General features: G+C 35.6%; 1 protein-coding gene across 2 annotated transcripts; it reads right to left on the bottom strand.

Moving 5' to 3' along the window:
- Window positions 1-1,164: 1,164 nt before the first annotated feature.
- On the bottom strand, window positions 1,165-21,213 carry LOC136676526 (ceramide transfer protein-like). 2 transcript variants are annotated; one of them, XM_066653614.1, is made up of 19 exons: window positions 21,057-21,213; window positions 20,650-20,730; window positions 19,385-19,519; window positions 17,596-17,712; window positions 11,293-11,400; window positions 10,996-11,134; window positions 10,490-10,573; window positions 9,894-10,051; window positions 6,799-6,891; window positions 6,585-6,671; window positions 5,923-6,006; window positions 5,324-5,401; window positions 4,688-4,783; window positions 3,969-4,101; window positions 3,796-3,866; window positions 3,558-3,686; window positions 3,254-3,383; window positions 3,023-3,155; window positions 1,165-2,077 (listed from the first exon to the last, which is right to left on the bottom strand). In XM_066653614.1, the coding sequence occupies exons 1-18, from the start codon at window positions 21,090-21,092 to the stop codon at window positions 3,028-3,030; spliced, it is 1,887 nt and encodes a 628-aa protein (XP_066509711.1). In that variant the 5' UTR covers window positions 21,093-21,213; the 3' UTR covers window positions 1,165-2,077; window positions 3,023-3,027. The 2 variants fall into 2 exon arrangements, with proteins under 2 accessions (XP_066509711.1, XP_066509712.1); XM_066653615.1 differs by lacking the exon at window positions 5,324-5,401 and having other exon boundaries at window positions 1,167-2,077; window positions 21,057-21,212.
- Between the last annotated feature and the right edge of the window lie 242 nt (window positions 21,214-21,455).

Raw genomic sequence — 21,455 nt, 5'->3', positions numbered from 1 at the left:
CACACGTTGGTAGGTGGATTGGTGACTCAAAAGTGTCCGTAGGTGTGTGTGTCTGTGTTGCCCTGTGAAGGAGTGGCGCCCCCTCCAGGGTGTATTCCTGCATTGCTACCAATGATTCCAGGTAGGCTCTGGACCCACCACGACCCTGAACTGGATAAGCGCTTACAGATAATGAATGAATGTAAATGTTGTTAATGCTATAGAGGGGGACAAATCATTTATGATGAAACCCCTTTATATCAAAGTATACAACATTTTGGCTGTGAAGTGTAGCTAACAAATCATATGAACCTACATTCTACATCTTCAGTTTATAAAAGTAAAGAACCAGATTATTAATGCTTTGACAGGGTGTTCTAATGACCAGCACTTTCACTCATATGAAATCAAGATCATTTGAACTTGAATTGTGTTATGGAAAAAAATATGTATTCTGCATAAATACCTTATAGTGCAGCTCTTATAATGAGTCAAATAATGACACTTCTGTTCTGGCATGTCATTTAAACAACCTGCTTTCAAATATGAGATACAAACACGTGAATTCCCAATGTGTCTTTCTCCTCTGAAGAGTTAAGAATGGTCAACTAGCAGTAACACCTTAGAGGTGTAGCTTCCTTCTAACAAAGTGCGGTCTTTTAGGAAGCAGTCTACATCTGAAAATACCGAGGCCATTCCTGTGTGTGTTAAATTGGTTACATGTCCGAGGAGTCGTCCTGTGGAAGCGTCAGCACACTCTGGCCTCACCAGAGTGTGCATCAACCAATCACAACACTTTGCATCACATCTGACCAGTGCATAGTCAGATGATTGGCTGAGACTCACAGAGGATCCAGCCAGACCTGTAAAAAGGACTGAGAGTACTTTATACACACACACACACAGGTTAATCTGGGTTAACCGTGTCACTCTTCGCCAGCCCTAATCTCCAATATGGCACCATCATTATCTCCCGCACATGGAATCTATTGATAAAAGGCCATGTTGACATGACCTGAGTGCCAAATTTATCAACGTATCATCAGAACTATATTTATAGGTCTAACACGTTTATGTTTTTAAAAGGTTTCAAACTAAAGAGCTGTTTGAGGTGTTAGGCAAGTAATGTAAATCAACACAAACTGAGAACTTTTTTTTTTTTTAATCCAGATCCTCATTTAATTATTTCAAGTACTATATAGAGAAGTAAGAAAAAAAAAAAAAAACATAAATCAAAATATTTTTGAATATTTGTTTGCTGCATATTTAAAAATGACATTCTTCAAAAGATATTTTGAAATCTTAAAGTCAACAGGAATAATAACCTGTAGCGGTTTGATCCCTTACAGAAGTACCATTAAAAGTGCTGAACTTCTGGATAATGCACAAACTGTTTATAAACTTGTTATTTGATTGTAAAACAATGTTTTTAGTGCACATTTCAGTCTGTGTGATTAAACAAAATTAAGCAGTATGATAACGTGAACTCAAAATTCATACACAGGCTATGACAAACATTTGTAAAATTATTTTAAACAGATCTTATTAAATAAAGATATGTATACATTTGACAAATTATCACTATAGATCCCAGGAAGACATGAAAATATATTTATGTTTTAAACAAAATCCATAGAATGTGCAAAAATCAGTGAACACTTTACAGTGCCAATCCACATTTTTCTTAGTATTTCTTAGTACAAACCTTCTGACAATACTATGAACACAAAATTAGGAGACGTAGAAAACAAAATGAATTTAAGTTAAAGCTATTTACCTTCTCTTTTCATCAAAGCAGAATAACAACATCACAATGAGGTATAAAAAAATAATCTGAGAAGGATTTGCATTAAAGCAGTTCAAGTTTATAGTGTTTATTTAGCATAAAGACAATAGTTAAACAATGTGTCAGGAAAAGTAATACAAACTATTTACAAAACCATAAGTAAACACTTCAAGAAGGGGTGGGGGGGGGTAGTTTTTTGGACCTCTTGAGCATTTAACACACAGCATTGTGATTTGGACTCTTTAGGGATGGACTAGGCCTCTTAATCAGATGTGTTTAATGGAGGTTGGCAGAATCCGCAGTGAAGACAACCTAAAAGAACATGTACACCTTGTTAACTAAATTAGCAATTTAGCAGCACTGTTGATTAGGTAGACTGGTATTACTTTTGCTCAATTTTACTAAAAATTCCTTTTACTTCTCAATTTTTATCTTTAACTACTATGCCATAATTCTTCATGTACCTAACTGACTCTTCTTTTGTTTACCTTTCTATAGGTAAACATTCATTCATTCATTCATTATCTGTAACTGATTATCCAGTTCAGGGTCGCGGTGGGTCCAGAGCCTACCTGGAATCATTGGGAGCAAGGCTATGGGTAAACATCTACAATACATTTTCTAAACTAAAGTTTCAGGTTGTAAGTTGCATGAAATATAATATCTGTTAATAAAACATTATCAACATTGCATTCAAATTTATTCCATGAATTCTATTATTCCAAAATTAATAGTTAACATTTTCATATATAATTATGGTTATATAAAATAAACTATTTGCCCACATTTGCAAATGGAACATTTTAATTACAGGCATCCTAATTGTATTCTGGCATATTTTAATGGACCAAGTACTGTCTGCATTAAACTGACAGACTACTGATCCTCTGCTCCTGATGTTCTATTTATTGGGGCAATTTTGCATTACTTTGTAGATTATATGACTGGGAAAAAACATGCATCTCCCATAGTAACTTTACAGAAGAAAGAAAAACCTTAAGTAAAAATATTTTATTCCAAGTAATAACAGGGCATTTATATTGGTTTATTCACAGTTGGACAGCTACAGCAGACTCTCAAACAAGTGAGCTGCTGGAGGCTTTTTGCAGGCCAGCTGTGGTTTAGTGAAAGTGCATGTAGTTAAAGTTAAGTGAAAATTCTGCCGTGGAATGCCAGAAGGCAAGTTGTTAAGCATTTAAAATTGCAACTGTATAAATCAAGGATGAAATATAAAGTTTGATTTAACAGGTTGCTCACCTGTTTTAAAAGAGGACCGCACTGCACCTCGTTTTCTCCTGAACATATGATGTGAAACGCCTCAAGAATTTAGGATACTCTCGTCTAGCCACTGTCCTCAACACTGATGCTGGTGCCCATCCACCTGGATTAACTGGGAGTGGAATAAACTTTATTAATATAGTGACGCTGAAATACACCATAAATTTTAGGGAAGAGAGCCACTGTCACAATAGATTCAACACTACTCACCATTGGCAACATACGTGATTTTGCAGATGATATTGTCTCTGCTGATCTCTTTGTTGCCCTCTGGTGGGCTGACTAATGTCTGACAGATCATAGCCACATTGATTTTTGCACGGATACATCGGTTAGTGGGCTGAAAAGTAAAAAAAAAAAAATAATAAAATAAAAAAATAAATAATAATAAAAAAAAAATAGTTTGCACTATTAAAATTTTTTTTAAATTCCGAATTTGGCTGCTTGGGCAGCACTCTTACAAATTTAACGTTTACATATAAGAAACACAGAAGCATAAAAAATGGTCACTTACTGGATAACCGTCATGGTCGACAGAGAAGTTACACACCAACCATGTATCTGGCTCATTCTCATTGGAGGAAAGAATTTTGCGGATGACTGACAGATAAAGTACGTCCCTTTGTGAAGCAGGCCATACCCTCTACAACAGCATTAAGAGGAAGATAGATTTAGACTAGAATAAGCAGAGATTATTAAAACACATCTGACGGTAAAAAGATCAGATACAGTTATGACATTTTCAACTGTACCTTATGAGTCTGGTAAATAATCACTGCCTTTTCTGATAATGTCTCTACCACATTAAAGTGTTCAACAGTAGCTGAGAGAAAGGGAAAGATAAAAATTTAATTGGAAATAGGATGAACCTGGCAACGATAACTATTTTAACTGTGTGAAAGAAGATCAAGTGTGAAAAACTCACTCTCCCAGTCGTTCCGATAGGCTGTGTCCCAAAAGTAATGACAGACCTCATGACCTGTGACACCTTTAACCGCATGAGTGGCTTTGAGAGGGTCCAACACAACACCATTCTCCTCAACTTCTCTCCTATACACCTGAATAACACAAAATGTGCAGCTCGCACCATTACAGAAACTGACATAATGAACAACTGAATTACTTAAGCCTTCTACGACACCATCACACAAGATCCTTTAGTCAATATAGGATGTTAATTTTGATGTTTATCTAGGTATGTGTTATTTGACATAAAATGATTGTGTATATGTCATGTAAGGATGTATGATGATAGCTGCATCATATAATTATTTGCTTTTTATCAGATATTGTAAGCAGATATTTGCTTAAAGATTTCAGCTGTTTATATTTGAGCAATTTGACAAAGCAAAAAAAATCTAGTTTGCCTGTGTCATCTGGTGGCACAGTCAAAAATTAAGCATGTCACCCACAGACAGATTATTCATAAATGGTTACACTTCCACAGTTACAATACTGACATAATGGGGTATGCTTCCAGTGGGCTGTGAAATCAATCAAAAAACAAATTCAAAAGGCTGAGTGTGATTTATAACAAACAATACCTGCCAGAGCTCATCAAGCATCTTTCAAATTCATGTCCAAGCTTCTTTGTGATTTAAAGGGATATAAACAGTCAAAATCAAACCCACTGAACTGACCCACCTTCATCTCTCCCTCCTCGGTGATAAGCTGCCAGTTAGCATCCCCACCCACATCCTGTAAGGAATAGGTCATGTGGCTATGCACCATCTCCTCCAACTGTATAAAATCAAACAGGAACACAAGTCAGTCTCCTACACAAGAACTGCTTTGTGCATGCAAACCAGCACAACATGAATTGCATATTGCGTAAATAGAATTGTCTTGTCAGGTGCAAAGCTTCAAGTAATTTTCCAAAATGGATTAGAAAGAAAAAAAAAAAAAAATATAGATATATATATATATATATATATATATATATATATATATATATATATATATATAAACTTTTTTAATTAAGTCAGCTGTTAGCGATATTAACAGTGTTAACGATAGGAGGCTTAATGATATTCCTAGGAAGTGGTCCTCTTGGAGAGTTCTGACACATTGATTGCACCTGAAGCTGAAGCAGAACTTAAGAAAAATGATCTTGTTTACTTTTCTAAATGTAAACAGAGGCAGCACCTTTTGTTAACTCCAAATTAATACAGACTTCTCTTAGATATTACCTCATGTTGATGTAAAAAAAAGCAGAGAAAACGGTGGATATAGGTAATTAAACAGTTTATCGCAGGCTAAAGCAGAGACAAAGCACTATACCTCAGCACTGAATCTGTGCACATCATCAGAGGCACTGACTAAGTCGAGAGAGGACAGGGAAGATGCATGGCTATGAGGCTGAACTCAAGAGACACAAAGAGAGAAGGAAAAACAGAGATAGGGGGAGGATATAAAGGTATCAAGCAGAGTACAATCACTCTTAGTCTTAAAAGACTAAGAGCTGTCACCATGTATCTAGTCAGAAACAGAAAAATAGAAAGTCTCAGTATTTCTCAGTAAGAATGCTATAAACGAGAAAGCATACTCTTCCAGTTAATACAAAAATTAATAACCAGCAAACAAGTAAATGTGCATATGTACATGTGTTGTCTTGTTACAGTTATTGCTTAAATGCATAATAAATCACAATTATTCAAATTGATCGCAATAATTTAATTGATTAAATGCTATTTTCCAGTTGATTTCAGTCACATATCCTATATATACACATCTTAAACATGAGAGGCCAAAAACAATCTGGGGGAAAAAAATTTTTTTTGGGTTGAACTTTATCTTTCATTAACTAGGAACCATTGGTTATTAAACTATAATACTAATAATCTATATGGCACTTATCTGTCAACTCATAGTGATTGTACCTTGGTGGAGTATCTCTGGGCACTGATGGAGCAGAAGGCATCTGGGCTGAATGTAATTGGTCGAGGGCTCCTGCATTTCTCAGACTAGAATATTAAGAGTCCTTAATTTAGAAAGTGAGCAACCAAAATAATTCACTCTGCTGAGACACTAATAACCACATTACAGTACCATTACAGTCTAAACAGCGTTAAACACACACAAAGAAAAAACATCATCAAAACATCAAAGTTTCTCTGAGGAATTGTGAACCAAAAGTCTGTTAGCCACCATGTGTCTCCACTTCATCACGGGAGAAAATGACTGATTGCTCCTTTTCATTAATGGCTAAAGGAAATATGATGTCACCTGGTGTCTAGTGTCCTTAAAGAAGCCATTTTTTTCTGGTAATGTCAGCAATGGAAAAAAGAAGAAGAAAAAAAAAAAAAACAACAGCAGCAAAAAAAAAACAAAAAACAAAAAAAAAAAACCCTGAAGGTAAGTTTATGGTAGGAAATTTAAATTGGTGCTGACCTTTGACACTGAGCAAATACAGCAGTAACTGTAGCAGGCACACCCAAGGCAAGGCCTTATATAATTAACATAGGTTTTGTTAAAGCCGTCAAGTATGGGTTAATATAACCATTTTAATTCCAAGCCACATTTAACACCTCCTCAGGCTCACCTCCTCCTCTATCTTGTCTTGTCTATCCAGGGCTGCTTCAACAGCATCAAAAAATTCATCTTCATTAATGAGACTATTGGGTCCTTCCTGAAAGTCATAAATGAAACATTTTAACATAGTATTTCTACTAAAAAATGATTTCTTGCAGCTGCACTACCACACAAATATGGTGGCAGTTTACTGAACACTGACATTAGCCGTAAGCACAACTTACTTCATAATCTGGTCCTCCGTAGTGTGATTTTTTCTTCAGATCTGATAACGCGGATTTATAGGCTTCTTCTGCTCTTCTTCTCCGTTCCATTTCCTAACAACAAATGTCTCTTTTAGTTTTGTCACATCAGACAAATTATTGGAATAGTAAGTACAGTGCATAGTAAAAAATCTTTACTATGCATTTTTCTCAAATCAACTTTATTTGAAACTACAGAAAACACAAGGGCACAGCAAAATGTCTGTAGAAAAATTCAGACAGAACCCTTTGCTCCAGCAGTTGTATTTTCAGTCATATATTAAAGACAATGAACCAGGGTAAATCCCAATGCACACATAAACCCAGTTCTTAATTCAGGACAAGGTGGGGCCTGTATCCCAAAGGCTGCAAACAGGTTGCACAGAAAAAAAAAAAAACAGAGAACTAGGGGAGCAAGTTGATCTTAGAAGACCATTTGAATCTTTCTCATTTATTGTTTAAGGTACAAAGTTTCAACACACATTTACAAAAAGTATATGAGCCGATCCTCGTGGAAGACCTTCACATTTGATTGCTTTAGAAGAAAATATCATACAAATATTAAACACCCCTTTTGTAAATGACTCATGAAGGCGTGCCACATGAAGCCATACAACACCACGAAACAGTATTATGGCAGTATAGAAAGTGCTAGTTTCCCCTTGTGCACATCCAAGCATCCAAAGAGAAAAGCACAAATATAACATATTGCAAATGTGCATACAGTAATAAAAATAATGCCCAAACTGTCCCTGAGCCATAATGATTATGCTGATGATACGCTTATGATTCTTTTTATGATATTTTCTGAATATATCAAAGTTATTAGGTGGTTTTTAATTGCGCATTAATTAAAGTTAACGAAAATCCATGCTATAGTACAGATATTCAAAGCCATAAATGACACACAGCTTGTTTTTTCCTTATGTTATTCTATATTCTTTTTTATAACACCAAAGCAAAGCTTACACAATAAACCATTTTCAGTAAAGAATCTGTTTTATTCTTTTATAGCATAACTTTTATGAATTTTCAAAACAATTTGTAGTATTTGAACACCAAAATGTGCAAAAATACAATAAAAGACTAAAAACTGAACAATTGGCAGCAGCCAATCCCCTAATGTATGGCTAATATATAATAGATATAATGTTCACAACCATCTATGAAAATCAAAATTACACTAATCATGGAATGTGGGTATTGCAATATAGTGGTACAGAAAATACATGGTCCAAAGCCTATTTAAACATGTTAAACATGAGATTCCTCATATCTCATCAAAATACAGACATAACCAGCCCAAATTTAGAACCATATACCTTCCAGGCAGGTAAGTCAGATATCACCTACAGTGTAGATGTTGCTCTGAGTACATACAGGTATCCAGTTCTGTGTGGTTGACCCAAGAGATTCAGCAACCCAAAATGTCCAGCTATTCATTGCAGAAACATGGCGCAAACTGGTCATCATCTTAAATCCACTCGCAAGCATCCACAAAAGCTGGTGAGCCAGATGTGAGAATACAGCAGTTTATCTTCAAGAAGGTCTATTTTCTCTGATCCAAAATACTGATAGAGACACACTCCTTAACCTTGTGCATGCTCAGAACGAAATAGAATTTAAGCACTTCCTGCCTTCAGGTGCTTCTGGGCTTGACTGTATAAGGAAAACTTGTTGGGTGAGTTTTTGCAGTAAGGTGGTGGCAAAGTATAACACGTCTCTGAGAAGAAGTGCTTGAGGTCAAATTAGCACCACTTCCATAGAATGCAGCTTCTCGTTCTGGATACTAGCAAGCTTGGTACTGCTTGAGCAGTGAACATATCTACTGAGAGTTAAGCCATAAATTAAAGCCCTCATAATTTCTGTTAAAATGTGTTCAAATTGTGGTCAAAGTTAATGCTGAAATGTGTGCGATTAATAGAGAAATGCCTTAATTCTTTTTTTTAATTGAAGTTTTCCACTTTACCAAATTTGGCCACTTCCTCTCACAATTCACTTGTTTTTACAAAGCACAGTGGCCTAATAGCTGCTTTATTAAGCGATATATGCACAGCATCACTACTGTTGTCTGAAGGTAGATTATTTTTATGCTGATATATGGATTTAATCTCATAACTTTGTGCATGCACAAAAGAGTGAGTGAGTAAGCATAGACAGCTGCTGCGAAAGGTTTGGCACATTTATTTCTCGTGCCTTGCTTAATCCACAAAGTTATGTCTTATAAAGTTGTTGAAGTTGGAACATGGAGATGTTTCACTGACTGAGCTGTGTGCTGCAATTTATTCAATTCCTAGCTTCATCCTGTTTGAAGTTAACTCTCTCCTTGAAACTTATACTGAACAAATTGTGAGATTTTAATTCAAAGATCATAAAAATACTGTTACACTGAGATGTTACAATAAATTAAAAAGGGCAGTTTCCTTTAATCAATTTGTATTGCATACTACTCTACACATTTATCTCCCTTCCATCTCCCTTTTGATGATTAATTAAAAAAATCTTTGTCTTACCAGAAATCTGTGAAGCTGCTTTGTGACAACATCAGTTGTAAAAAGCGCTATACAAATAAATTTGATTTGAAAATTTGATTCATCAGAGAGTGTTGTGATGAACCTGATAAAACATTTTTAATCAATTGACACCACTATATTTACTATAACCTTCTTTTTAAGTTGCTCATGGGTACTTTTCTGCTGTTCAATTCTGCCACTTAAATGTCACAAGTGTGTGAAAGTCATAATGATCTGCTGAATGTGTCATTAGGGGTAAGAAGTTAAAAATTCAAGTAAGTTCTACACACCAAAAAGAAACTAATTCCTGACAGTTTGTTATCTTCATTAAGTTTTATTTAAATAGAGTTATGCAATGGTTTGAGTAAATGCAACAGTGTAAAAAGGTACCAATACACCACCAATAAAAGTACTTTGATATATCAGTTACTTATGTTAAGGCCACAAAACTTGCTGGATTACAAAGATATTCATGAGTGCAGTCTGATTTTATTCTGATGTAATGTAATCTCTTAACACTTGTTAAAGGCATAAAATAGTGACATAGATATTGTTTCAACTTACTTTATCCAGTCGCTTTTGCCAGGTCTCCTCACGCTTGACCATAAGCTCTATGCAGTGGGAGAGTGTGGACAAGATCCCTGCAGTAGTGGCTTTAAAAGTAATGGCTTCACCCTTGAAATCAATGCCAGTGGGTCCTCTGGAATTGGCCACTGGGAATACTAAATGATTGACAGAAAAGGGAAGTACACCCCAAATTAAACTTCTTGGGCTCAGAATGCTCATACAGCTCACACAGGTAGAGACAACTTACTTTTAGCTTAGAGACTACAAAATTATAGCTGAAAATATGGCAACTCTAATCTCTAATACCAGTAAAATACTTAACTCACAAGCTAGTTTTTATAGCTAATGCAGACATCTCTAACACTGACTAATATTACTGATAGCTCTAGAAAACCCACTCAGCTTCAAAGTGCCTGAAATATTAAAAGGCTTTTTGCAAATCCTACTTTACTGCTGGCAACCTGACTAATATCAACAATGTATGACAGACAGAAATTAACACAAGCAAGATATTTAAGCAGGGAACCACCAGTTAACTGCATACCTTTGTTCAAAATAAACCATATTTGCAAAGAACATACACTTATACTCACACTTTTCTTTGCTACTGTTGCTATTGAGCAGATAGTCTCCATCTGGTTTTGAGGTGGAAAAATCTTCCTCGTCATCCTCTACTTCTGCATGGTAAACAACAAAAAAAATATGGTGTGAGCACCTGAACAATGGATTTACATTTTTAAATTAACTAAAAAATTGGACTTAAATGATATGGTTATTAAGCAGTTTCATCAGGCTGTTCAGTAGATACTTATGAAGACATAAGTTTACTAATGTTTTGACAAACGGATAAAATTCTTAAAAACATTTATTTAGTTTCCTGCTTCTGACAAAGGAGTGTAGATAATGAATGAAAACGCTTATTGTGCAATAGCTGAATGAATTTTCCCATTGATTCTTTTCCAGGAGTGAATGTGATATTTCAGTCACTATTTATTTTGCCCTCTCTATTGGAATCTTTTTGAATTCCAATTACACTTCCAAAATTAATTTTAACAGTTTAGATCAGGATTACTCTGAAAAATACATTCTAACTTTTCACCTTTATCCCTGTGGTATTCATCTCTGTAGTCTCCACTTGCACAGTTGTCGAAATATTTCTGCAATGTGTCCACTTGTCTGCACAATATGTCCCGGAAGGTCTCCATCTCTGCCAGCTTCTCCCGTAGACTGTGACCTTTCTGCATAGTCACCAGCAGTATACAATTTATCTTTCAACAAATTACAATTACAAGTAGGTTGCAGGCTTGATTTTCGTTCTCCGTCTTTACATTGTTACTGCTGCAGCAAGCATCTTTGCTAGAAGCAAGCAATCCTGATCTTGAGTAGTTCTTTTTACCTTGAAGGAGGATGTGGATGTAGCTGAAAGGCCACTGGTTGCAGAGGTGAGGGACAACATAGAGCCATGATGTCGTAGACTGCTCTCAGAACCATAGCCAGACTCTGCCTGTGTGCACAAAGGAATAGAACTCCCTATGAAAATAAAAAAACCTACAGTATTATCAACTAAGGAATGTATATAATGTACATCACAAAATACACCATAACAACATCAGCCATTACTTTATTACAACCTTGTTTCCACACTCACTGTCTACTAACTTTATAGATGCACTTTCTACAATTCTAGTCGGTAGCCGATTTGTAAATTTGCTCCGGTTCTTCAGTATTCAGGAACACCACAGAGTATATACAGTATACGTGACACGATGTGACTGACCATGACAGGTTTAAAAATTACAGTAGCACTGCTGTCTGATCCACTTGAACCAGCGCAGCACACACTACCACAACACCACCATTACATCAGTGTAACTTCAGTGCAGCAAAAATGCTCTACTGTGATCCTGGGGGCGTTCTGATCATTGAAGAAAGGGGGGAAAGGGCGCAAAAAAAGTATGCAGGGCATGTGAGGTCCTAGACCAATAAGAAAATGGACAGTGAATCAAAAAACAAGGAGGTGGTAGTAATGATAGGGCTGATTGGTGTAAATTATGTAATGCATAAAGCAGGCTTTATAACATGCTATGGATAACAAGGAGAGACTCAACACCTGTTCTGTACCAACAGAGAAACAAACAGATGTTCTTTACGTGGAAAAGTTAGTTTATGTTGAAAGGAGTAAAAGGGTAGCAAGTGGAAAGACTTAAATTAGACCTAAATTATGGTCATTACGTTTCAAATTGTGCCTTGTTGTACTTATCATACATGTTCAGACAGTTACAGAATGCCTAAAACAATGTGGCTGTTAAGATGGACAATAACATGAGCACAACTCAATTGTTAAGAGAATTAGTTCATAGCCCTGATCTTTGTTGAATTTGTTAATTGTTGAATTGGGTCATAGCCCAGATAAATAAATAAAATATGGTCTACAGCTTTTTCAATGCACATTTTTCAAATGCAACAGTCTTTAAATCATCTCTACACTCCAACATATTAAAACTCCAGCCTTATATATTGGCTGAGGTGACAACCATTTCATTGTCCATAAATAATATTTCTACAGATCCCATGATGTTCCTGAGGTGTTAAAAATGCAACTGCTGTTGACACTACTTTTTTTTACATGCATAAGTATAAATCATATTAAAGAATATATAGACATATCACACATTCCTTTGAAACAAACTGAAATCAGAGACTCCTCCAATCAGCACCTCAGGGTGTTATATAACCACTAACACTGAGGTTTCTAAGGGTTTTCATTATCTAAAGTGGTTTAACTAATAGCCAACGAGGGATTAGATGGGGCACAACATGGCTACGAGAAAAAAAAAAAAACACTGGAAAAACAGCACTGATACAGAATGTAAGCAAACAGTCAAAGGAGATATATATCAGCTAATAAACGTTTTTTGTTTATTTCCCTCAGTTGCTAATACTACTACTACTAATAATAATAATAATAATAACACCACCACCTAATTTCATAATTCTGTAAACATGAATATGGCATACAAACTAACAAACTGGGCAAATGTATTTTAAAGTAGCTAGATTAGTGTATCAGCATGCACCAAATAAAATCAGTTTGCAGTCATGTATACTGTCTATTGTTATGTTAATGTGATAAAATGTTATTAATGAATAATGGTAAAAATCACTAAAATTAAAGTAAATAAAGCTATCATAGAAAACCAACTGTGTAAGTTTAACAAGACAAGTACAGCCTCAACAGTGGAGGAAGATGTGTAGTTTAACAAACATGCTAATCTGACCTCATTCACTGTCATGTTTGTGGAAGAAGATGAACAAGTAAATGTACTTGTGATAAGATATATCCATGCAAGTATGCTATCATTTTTAAAATGGATGAACGTAGTATTATAATTTTTTAAATTCTTTCAAATCTGTCATCAATATAAGCAATCTAGAGCACTGTTTATGAGGCGGTATGACACATACACAGCTGAAAAGTGTCTATATAAAAATTTAAGCCTCTGCCAAAAATTTATGTATGTTCATAGTTAAGCATTTGTAAAGTGGTATAAATGTTCTTAAAGCTATAAACCTCCAGTAAGCTCAGTTAATTACACATTTTATATTAGTTGTCATAAAAAGCTGATATAGCAGTCATGTAGCTGTACAAATGCTAACATTTTAACTGTATTTTGTTGCATGCAACAATATAAGGATGCACAACATTATTGACTATTAAAAATATTATCTGTAAATCATTATTTGATGAGAAAACCATTCTCACATTCTAAAATAGCCTTCATTTGATCCTTTTACTGTGTTTGTAAGACCTAATAAATTTATCTGACACTTTTTGAATGCTAATCTTGATCAATGTAATTTTTTCCTTTCAGAAATGTGTGTACTGGCAAAGCCATCAACGGCTATATGAATACAAGCACCATATAAAATATTATAAATAACAATAAGGGAGATTATTTTTCATATAGAGTGTAAGCCTATTTAAAAATATACCAAAAACATGTAACAAAATCCAGAACACAACACCAAGACAGCAGCAAATATTCTTAACCAATTATGGTAATGAATGTGACATAAATAAAGTAAAGCAGCATGCAAGCTAACATGCCATCAGGTGAAATCCCACCATTCGTCCATTCCAGCAGCCAAAGCAGAAGAGGGATCTGCTACAGTCATGTCCGGCTGAGCGGAGCATGGCCCCTCAGTGCTCTCCAGACACTCCCGGTGTTGCTGTAGACATTTCACTAGCACATGATGAAGAATTAAAGAAAGAAGGCAAATGATGCTCCTATCTCATTTAAGAATTTAAAATAAACAGAAAATGCAATGACAGAGAAGAACAAATAAAAGTGGCTGAACCTGTAAAAGTGCAGCTTCCTCTGGTATGGTATGAGCTAAGAGCTTTATGGGTGGGCCTGTAAAGCATGAGGAGGGAGTGGGATGAGAGTGTGTGAGAGAGAGTGAAAGAAAGAGGGAGAGAGAGAGTGAAAAGAACAGAGAAAAAGGAGAGAAGAAATAAATAAAAAAAAAACAGACAACACAGAACGAGGAGATAATAGTGAAAGGTACTGACAGACTGACAGAGAGGAAAAGATTAAAGTCAGATACAGAGTAGGCAGATAAGACTAAAAAACAGGAAAGTCTTGCTTACATTGATTATTAGCCTCTATCCCTACCGCAGCAGAATGCAAACCAAGAAGTGTGTGGAGAGAGAGGGAGAAGTAGAGGGAGAGAGAGGGAGAGGGAGAGAGAGAGGGAGAGGGAGGGAGAGAGAGAGAGAGAGAGAGAGAGAGAGAGAGAGAAGAGAAGAGAACCAGTTGAGTGTCAATGGTTATTTCCTCAGCGCCAGGCAGAATGTATGTATTCCTTTCTCTCTTCCTGGCTTTATCACATTACATTTAAGCAGACAGATGCATGGACTACACCAACTAAATCTAGTCGTGGATCACACCAAGCAGCTACATCTGGAGGGGGGTTACAAAAAGGGAGCATTTCAAAGAAGGACCACTCCCTTTCTTCCTGACCGTGAGTTCATTTGCTTGAAGCGAAATGCTGCATGTACCCCTTCAGACGGAAAACGCTCATGCATTATTCATGTGTATGGCTAAATGCTAGGAGAAAATAAAAGCCCATCCTCTCCTGACTGAATCGCCCACACTCTTTTCAGCAGTACAATCCAAGGCTAGCAACAAACAATAGCAACCTGCAGGGCAGTGCCCACTTTACAGTGAACTTTTGTTTAGAAAAGCTCTGCTTTACATAATGTTTTCATTTTTAAAAGCCTATTGCTACAGAGTAGAGTGGATGGTTGAATGGCAAGAGGCACAAAGCCAAAAAGAACAAACACACATGAAAAAAAAAATAAAGAATGAACAAGGGAGAAGAAATGGGCCCAACTAGAAACCTGACAGATGTTGAGTAAAAAAAAAATAATAAATGAGTAATATATGAGTAATCTAAAAAAATATTTTATAATATTTTAATAAAAGTTCAATCTTAAAAAAGGAAAAATGGGTGTCCTTATTTCCTGTTATGCATGGTTCACTTTGGAGATTATTCAAGCTGCGCTTGTCAGTGTCCTCATGGGGCACACTTTTACTGTATTAATGTAATGAGTGTTATTCATTGTTATGTTTCTACAAACTTTTAAAATAAAGTGTTTAACACAAAACCTTGTTAAATGTGATCAACGACCCAAAATTATATGCATAATGATTAAAAATTATTTTCATTAATTGGACAATAATTCTTACCCATTTAATACTTCCAATAATGTTTAAAAATAACATAGCAGACACTTATAAAGATAAGAAATTATTTTTTATAAGCTTATAAATTATGATGTTTTTCTTTTTGTGAACATGACGTTAAGAACAAAACTTGCAAAAAAAAAAAAAAAAAAGGATACTAGTTAAAAAGGATAGGGAAAATAAGTCGAAGTTTCAGCCCACACCTTTTCAGTTACTAGTATTATTTTGTTTTATTATACGTACTTTCATTTGTCTTCTAATTAAAAAGTATTTAATTTTGTAATTATTGAATTTTCTAAAAACTGAAATAAGCTCTAACTCTATTCTTAGATAAACTACCCTAGTATATCACTTCTCTAAAGCACTCAAACTATTTTCAGCTAAAAAAAAAAAAAAAGACCATATCAACATGTTCTAGGAAAACAACAACTAAAAACTAATGTGATAAATCAATCAATGCAGCTTACTGATTTGTCAAAAATAGACCAGCAAGCCTCAAATTGAATGACAGGAGCAAAGTAGAAATCAGAAAGCATAAAACAGATAACAGACATTTGGTAAGCTTGAAAAACAGCTAATACTAAACTACACAATTTGTCTATAACTGATTTAAGGATTTCTTTTAGTAAAATTGTAATATTGTGAAGGTTTTCCAAACAGTGAACTGAAAGCATCCAGTAAATAATTCACTGTTTTTTCCTTTTGCTTAAGTATTTTGATGGCCACATGTACATTTAATGAACTTGTATAATAAAACAACAAGCACTATGAAAAATCTAATATTAAAATGCTTTTTCCTTGACACTAATCCCTGTAGATTTACAAAGTTTTCCTAGAAATGTACTGTGGATTCTTACAAAACCCTGCATAGTTCATGACTCTTCTGTCACATTCCTGTTTTATTGTCTAACCTAATACCTGGTGAATTACTACTTTAATATAACTGATAGTAATAAAAACAACTACTTTGACTGGCACTTTAACAATCAGAAAATCTCTTGCCACCAGTTGATGGCGCTGCTGAGTTATTCTACAACAGAATATTTTCCTGTGCATTGTTTCCTAGAAACATCCTGATTGCTGTCAAATCATTCTGTCTCACCTCACTCAGTACACACACACTATAATGAGCAGGATAAAAGCCCTCTCAATCTCTGCTAATGTAATCTTATGTCCTCTTACTCATAAGAGAAATCTTAACAGGATCAAAACTGCTTATAATGGAAAGCCCTTTTACACCGTATTAAACTAAATGTAAACCATATTACACTGAAAATGTAACACTAACAGACAGCATGTATGTTTTATTAGCAAAGCTATTGCGCAAATCCAGGCCTATGTCTATCCAAGGCAACCCTACAAACACTCTCCCACCCAAGTGCGTGTGCACAAAGACACACACACACACCAAAAAAAAAAAAAAATCTGGATCCAAACATGTGAGCAGCTGTGTGTTGAAACCACAGCCCCACACGCCTTCCTCTGAGTTTAGCCCTATTCGTAGTGTGAGTGGGATAACAACAGCTAAATTCCTGGAGACACTCCCTCAGAAACCTATCTCTGAACTGAAAGCAGCTAAAGACACATCCTGCTAGAAGACTTTAAAAAATACAGTGATTAAGAAATATCAGATTTTACAAGATCCATATTAAGCCAAAGCTAACATGGAAATTATTATCCATTTGTATTGAAAAGAAGTAAATAAATAACATAAACAATTAACTTATAAAATATTTTTTACATTGAATCATTTGAATATAATCATATATATTGTATAATAATCCCAAAGCTAATGGTAGTATGTCATGAAAATTCCAACAGGTACTTCCAGTTTCATTGTGCAACAGTAATTTGCCCTCACTAGAATGCAGAATCAGGTTCTTCCACCCTAACAGGGCCACAGTGACGTCTCAAAGCATTTGAGAAGACAGGCAAACTACAAAATTTACCTTGTGAGTCTCAATATTATCAATCCACTGCTGCCGAAGGTCAGGATCTTCAGCCCTTAGGTACCAAACACTGTCATTCACAGTGATGTCAAAGCGACATTCATCAAACTCATGGGGCTGTGGAATAAAAAAATAAAAAAAAAATAAGTAATTTAGGATACTATTTAGACTAACATGCTACATTAATACTTCATTAGCTAAACCATTGTTTCCCCAACTCTATTATGATGATTATTCCACACATTTGGACCTTTCAAATTCTTCTCCCAATACGTATTGGACTATGAATAACTTTTCACTTTTAGGATCATTTCTGTAGAGGTGTTGTCCTGTTCCTTAGCCATTCATCAGATGAGTCAGCTTAGCTGGATCAGGTGTTCTAGAGCAAGACAAACTTATTAGGCTGAATTTTTCAATAGGGGAACAATCTCTTAAATAGAACAGTTCAACGAGTTGATGGCAGGTGTTCAGGATTCTGGATGCCATGTTTTATTCTAGAAGTAGCTCAAAAATAATACATTTATGCAAGCTATTACATTTACTTTAACCAGTACCGTCAGTTTTGGTGGAAACATAACAGCAATTGAGTCCAGATGCAAATATTACATCTGAAATTAACTCTAGGGCTGCATCAAACAGGCTGTAAATCCTACAATGTTTCTTCATTTGTATACACACACCCTCAAGCTGGCAGTTTGCACTTTAACCTCAGTCATTACCACATTTCGAGTCCAAGGTGCTGGAGTTCATCACCTAGACATAAACAGTATGCCACTGTGGTGTTGTTTACCAATTGCCTGATATGGTCTTACAAAGGCCTTGACCGAATTCTTCCATGTAAACTGCTCTTGACTTCTGACTGTAGTAATTCAAAGTATTTCTCATTAATCTGAGCAAAGTTGTGAGGAAGGACCACACAGACTCAATAAAACTTCACATTTGTGTGCACTCAGCTGTTTTCCTCTCAGCATGTGCATGTTCTGGTTTGTTACCTAGTTGAAGATAATTCTTAAACAGAACAATGCTACCACAGAAACAGCTGTCTTGATTGAAAACATGTATTAATTTTACTCCATCTACTAAATTTGTTGCCTTGAATAATTTCATTTAAACAATCCAAGAAAAACTCTATTTACTCTAGTTCTACATCTATTTCTTTTATACACTACATGCAGGCAATCTACCTTGAGCTAACCAATATCATTCTGTTCAACGTGTCTGCTATTCAACAATTTTTCCGCATACTTCAGACAGCACAACAAAAGAGCAGGGTATGGACTTAAACCTTTTGAGGTTTTATCAAGAAGCAGCAAGCTGTGCTTGTTCAAACAAGACTGTAACACATTCCCTCCTTTCATGCCTGCTCTCGCTATTTCTCTCATACAGCTCAAATAAACGGGTCACAGAAACGTGACATGTCAGAAAAGTATGGCTGCTGACTGTGGATAACATTATTAGTAAATTAACACAACACTGCAAAGTATTTTCATGTAAGCTTTTGCTATATAAAATAGAAAGGGGTTATTACATGCATATTTTCAAGATCTTTTTAGTCAAATAAATAGTCAGGTACAAAAGGATACAAGTAACACTAACATGCAAGAAACTCGGTTTACAAACAGTAGAAAAATGCTATACACACAGGGTAGTATTTGAGACAATGTTTTCCCCTCTTGGGAAAGACCCACCTGCAATAATCCAGTTATGTGTTTAGTGAACCAGGTTTGGATTTACAGGCAATTTCCATAGCCACTGGTTTTGAAATAATTAAAATTAAATCTGGACCTACGGTGATAACAGCCTTGCTGAGACAGAGAGACCCTCGACATCCGTACTCCCTCTCATCTCGTGACTTGTAGTAGCTCAAAGTGCTGTTCTTCAGCACAACCCAACGATCCTGCCACCCATGAATGTAGTTGGTCCACTGCAAATAAAGCAACAGAAACATCATACATAACACTGCACTTGGGATACATAAAAGATAAAAGGCCTTCTTTATTTATCATTTAGCTAAATAATGATAAGAACGTATCGGTAATAGTATTCATATGAAATGTATTTATTAATAATGGCTTATAAGACAAAGAATGGTTTTATCATTACGTAATTAATTTAATTTTTGTTTTTAAACTGGAGTGTTCCAAAGACATTCTAAACCAGGTGAATTCAGACAGACATGGTTTCTGACATCACAAACTAAGGAACCAATTGCGCCAAATAGATCCTGACAATCTAAATGAAGACAAAGGAACAGAGTTGAAATGAAGGGATTTTTTCTTTGTAAATAACGTCATATGTAATTTTGATCAACAGAGAGAAGTTAGTGGCTTAACGTTGATGAGCTGGGAGGGACCTTAAAAAAATTGATTATCGCTAATTAGCTAGCATCCATGCTAATCACGCGAGGACAGGAGATATTTTAATTATTTACTTAATATATACTATTTAATAAATTGTTACTTTCATATGAAAATGCGAGTAATAGAGTGGCAACTTCAAAATAGTGATATATATTCCAAAAAATGTTCTTCTTACTTCCCTTTAATTAGTACATCTACATAACCCGACAGAACAGGACCAGGGGTGAGTGAACGCTGAAGTACAATAGTTCTAATGAATGGAAAGGATAAAATATATGTTAAACGTTTTTATGCGTAACTTGTGAATAATAAAATATATTACATACTTGTATGATTAAATAGTGTTCGCGTTGAGACAACAATGTTCCAAGTTCTGTAGATAGGTTTTACTAATATTTTATGAAATTTAGCAGGAAACATATTCCATAGGCTGCTGTGAAAGCCTCTGAGCTACTGTTTAAAATGGTCTTTACCTTTCTTTCTTTTATGTTTGAATGCCACACAAATATGGCACCCTGATTAATGGAGTTTTTATATGCACGTTTAACGAAAAGAGATCATTTATTTCCGAAGCTTTATCTCTGAAAGTTTATGAGCAGAAACTAATGTTGAACTGGGTCATTTTGACTTTGACCAGGTTATTAGGCTAAAATCTCTAGCAGAAGCAACGAGGGGGCTTGCTTTGTTTATTTACCTTGCTGAGGGTCCCACCAAGCTCATCCGTTTGTTCGGATTCAGGGTCCACGTCTTCTTCTGAACTCGATGAATACGAACTCTGATAAGACATTAGTCAAACCGACACTTCAGACTTTCGTTTACTGCCTTTTCCTTCAGTGTTCAAGCTAACGTACGTACATTTCTACAGAACTTTCTGAATAACTGAAGACAGTACTTTTTCCCGCTACTGTGGTTGCGTTTATATTCGCCTGCCGCTATGCAAACTAACAAAAGTAGCAAACCCTCTGAAATATTTAACTAGCTTCAGGGATACTGAATAAAGTATACCCAGTCCAAAAAGAGTTAACGAATGTTTTCCTCTCAGAGTCCTGCTGTGTCGCTCAATCCTGAACACCACAAACTCCAAAAACACAGCGAACTAACCGTCGGCACCTCCACCTGAAGAGGTTTTACACTCATGTTAACTCTTCAGACCAGAACGGGCTCGCTCCACATTTCTACTCGGCTCGTGTTTGTCGTATTCCAACAGAACTCCGACTAGGTGCGTTGCTGTTTATTCTACTTACTACATGAGGAAAAAGTTTTGATTTTTTTGTCGCCCCCTTACGGCTATGCAGGTAAACACCAAAACATAACTGCACAACGCAAATTAGAGCCGAAACAGGGACATTTTAACTATGGCGTTTTGAACACCGTTTAAAGGCTACGTCTCGTGCTTTTTCATTATTAAATAAAGTTATTCTGATAAGTTTGGTGTGAAATCCAACGGAAGTGTTTACAGAGACAGTAGATCCAGAGTGGGTATTCCACAAAGAAGGATTT

Source organism: Hoplias malabaricus, chromosome X2 (genome assembly GCF_029633855.1).
Source record: "Hoplias malabaricus isolate fHopMal1 chromosome X2, fHopMal1.hap1, whole genome shotgun sequence".
In the NCBI taxonomy this organism is placed as follows: domain Eukaryota; kingdom Metazoa; phylum Chordata; class Actinopteri; order Characiformes; family Erythrinidae; genus Hoplias; species Hoplias malabaricus.
Note: the sequence above shows the minus strand (reverse complement) of the source record. Positions and strands in the feature narration are given on the sequence as shown.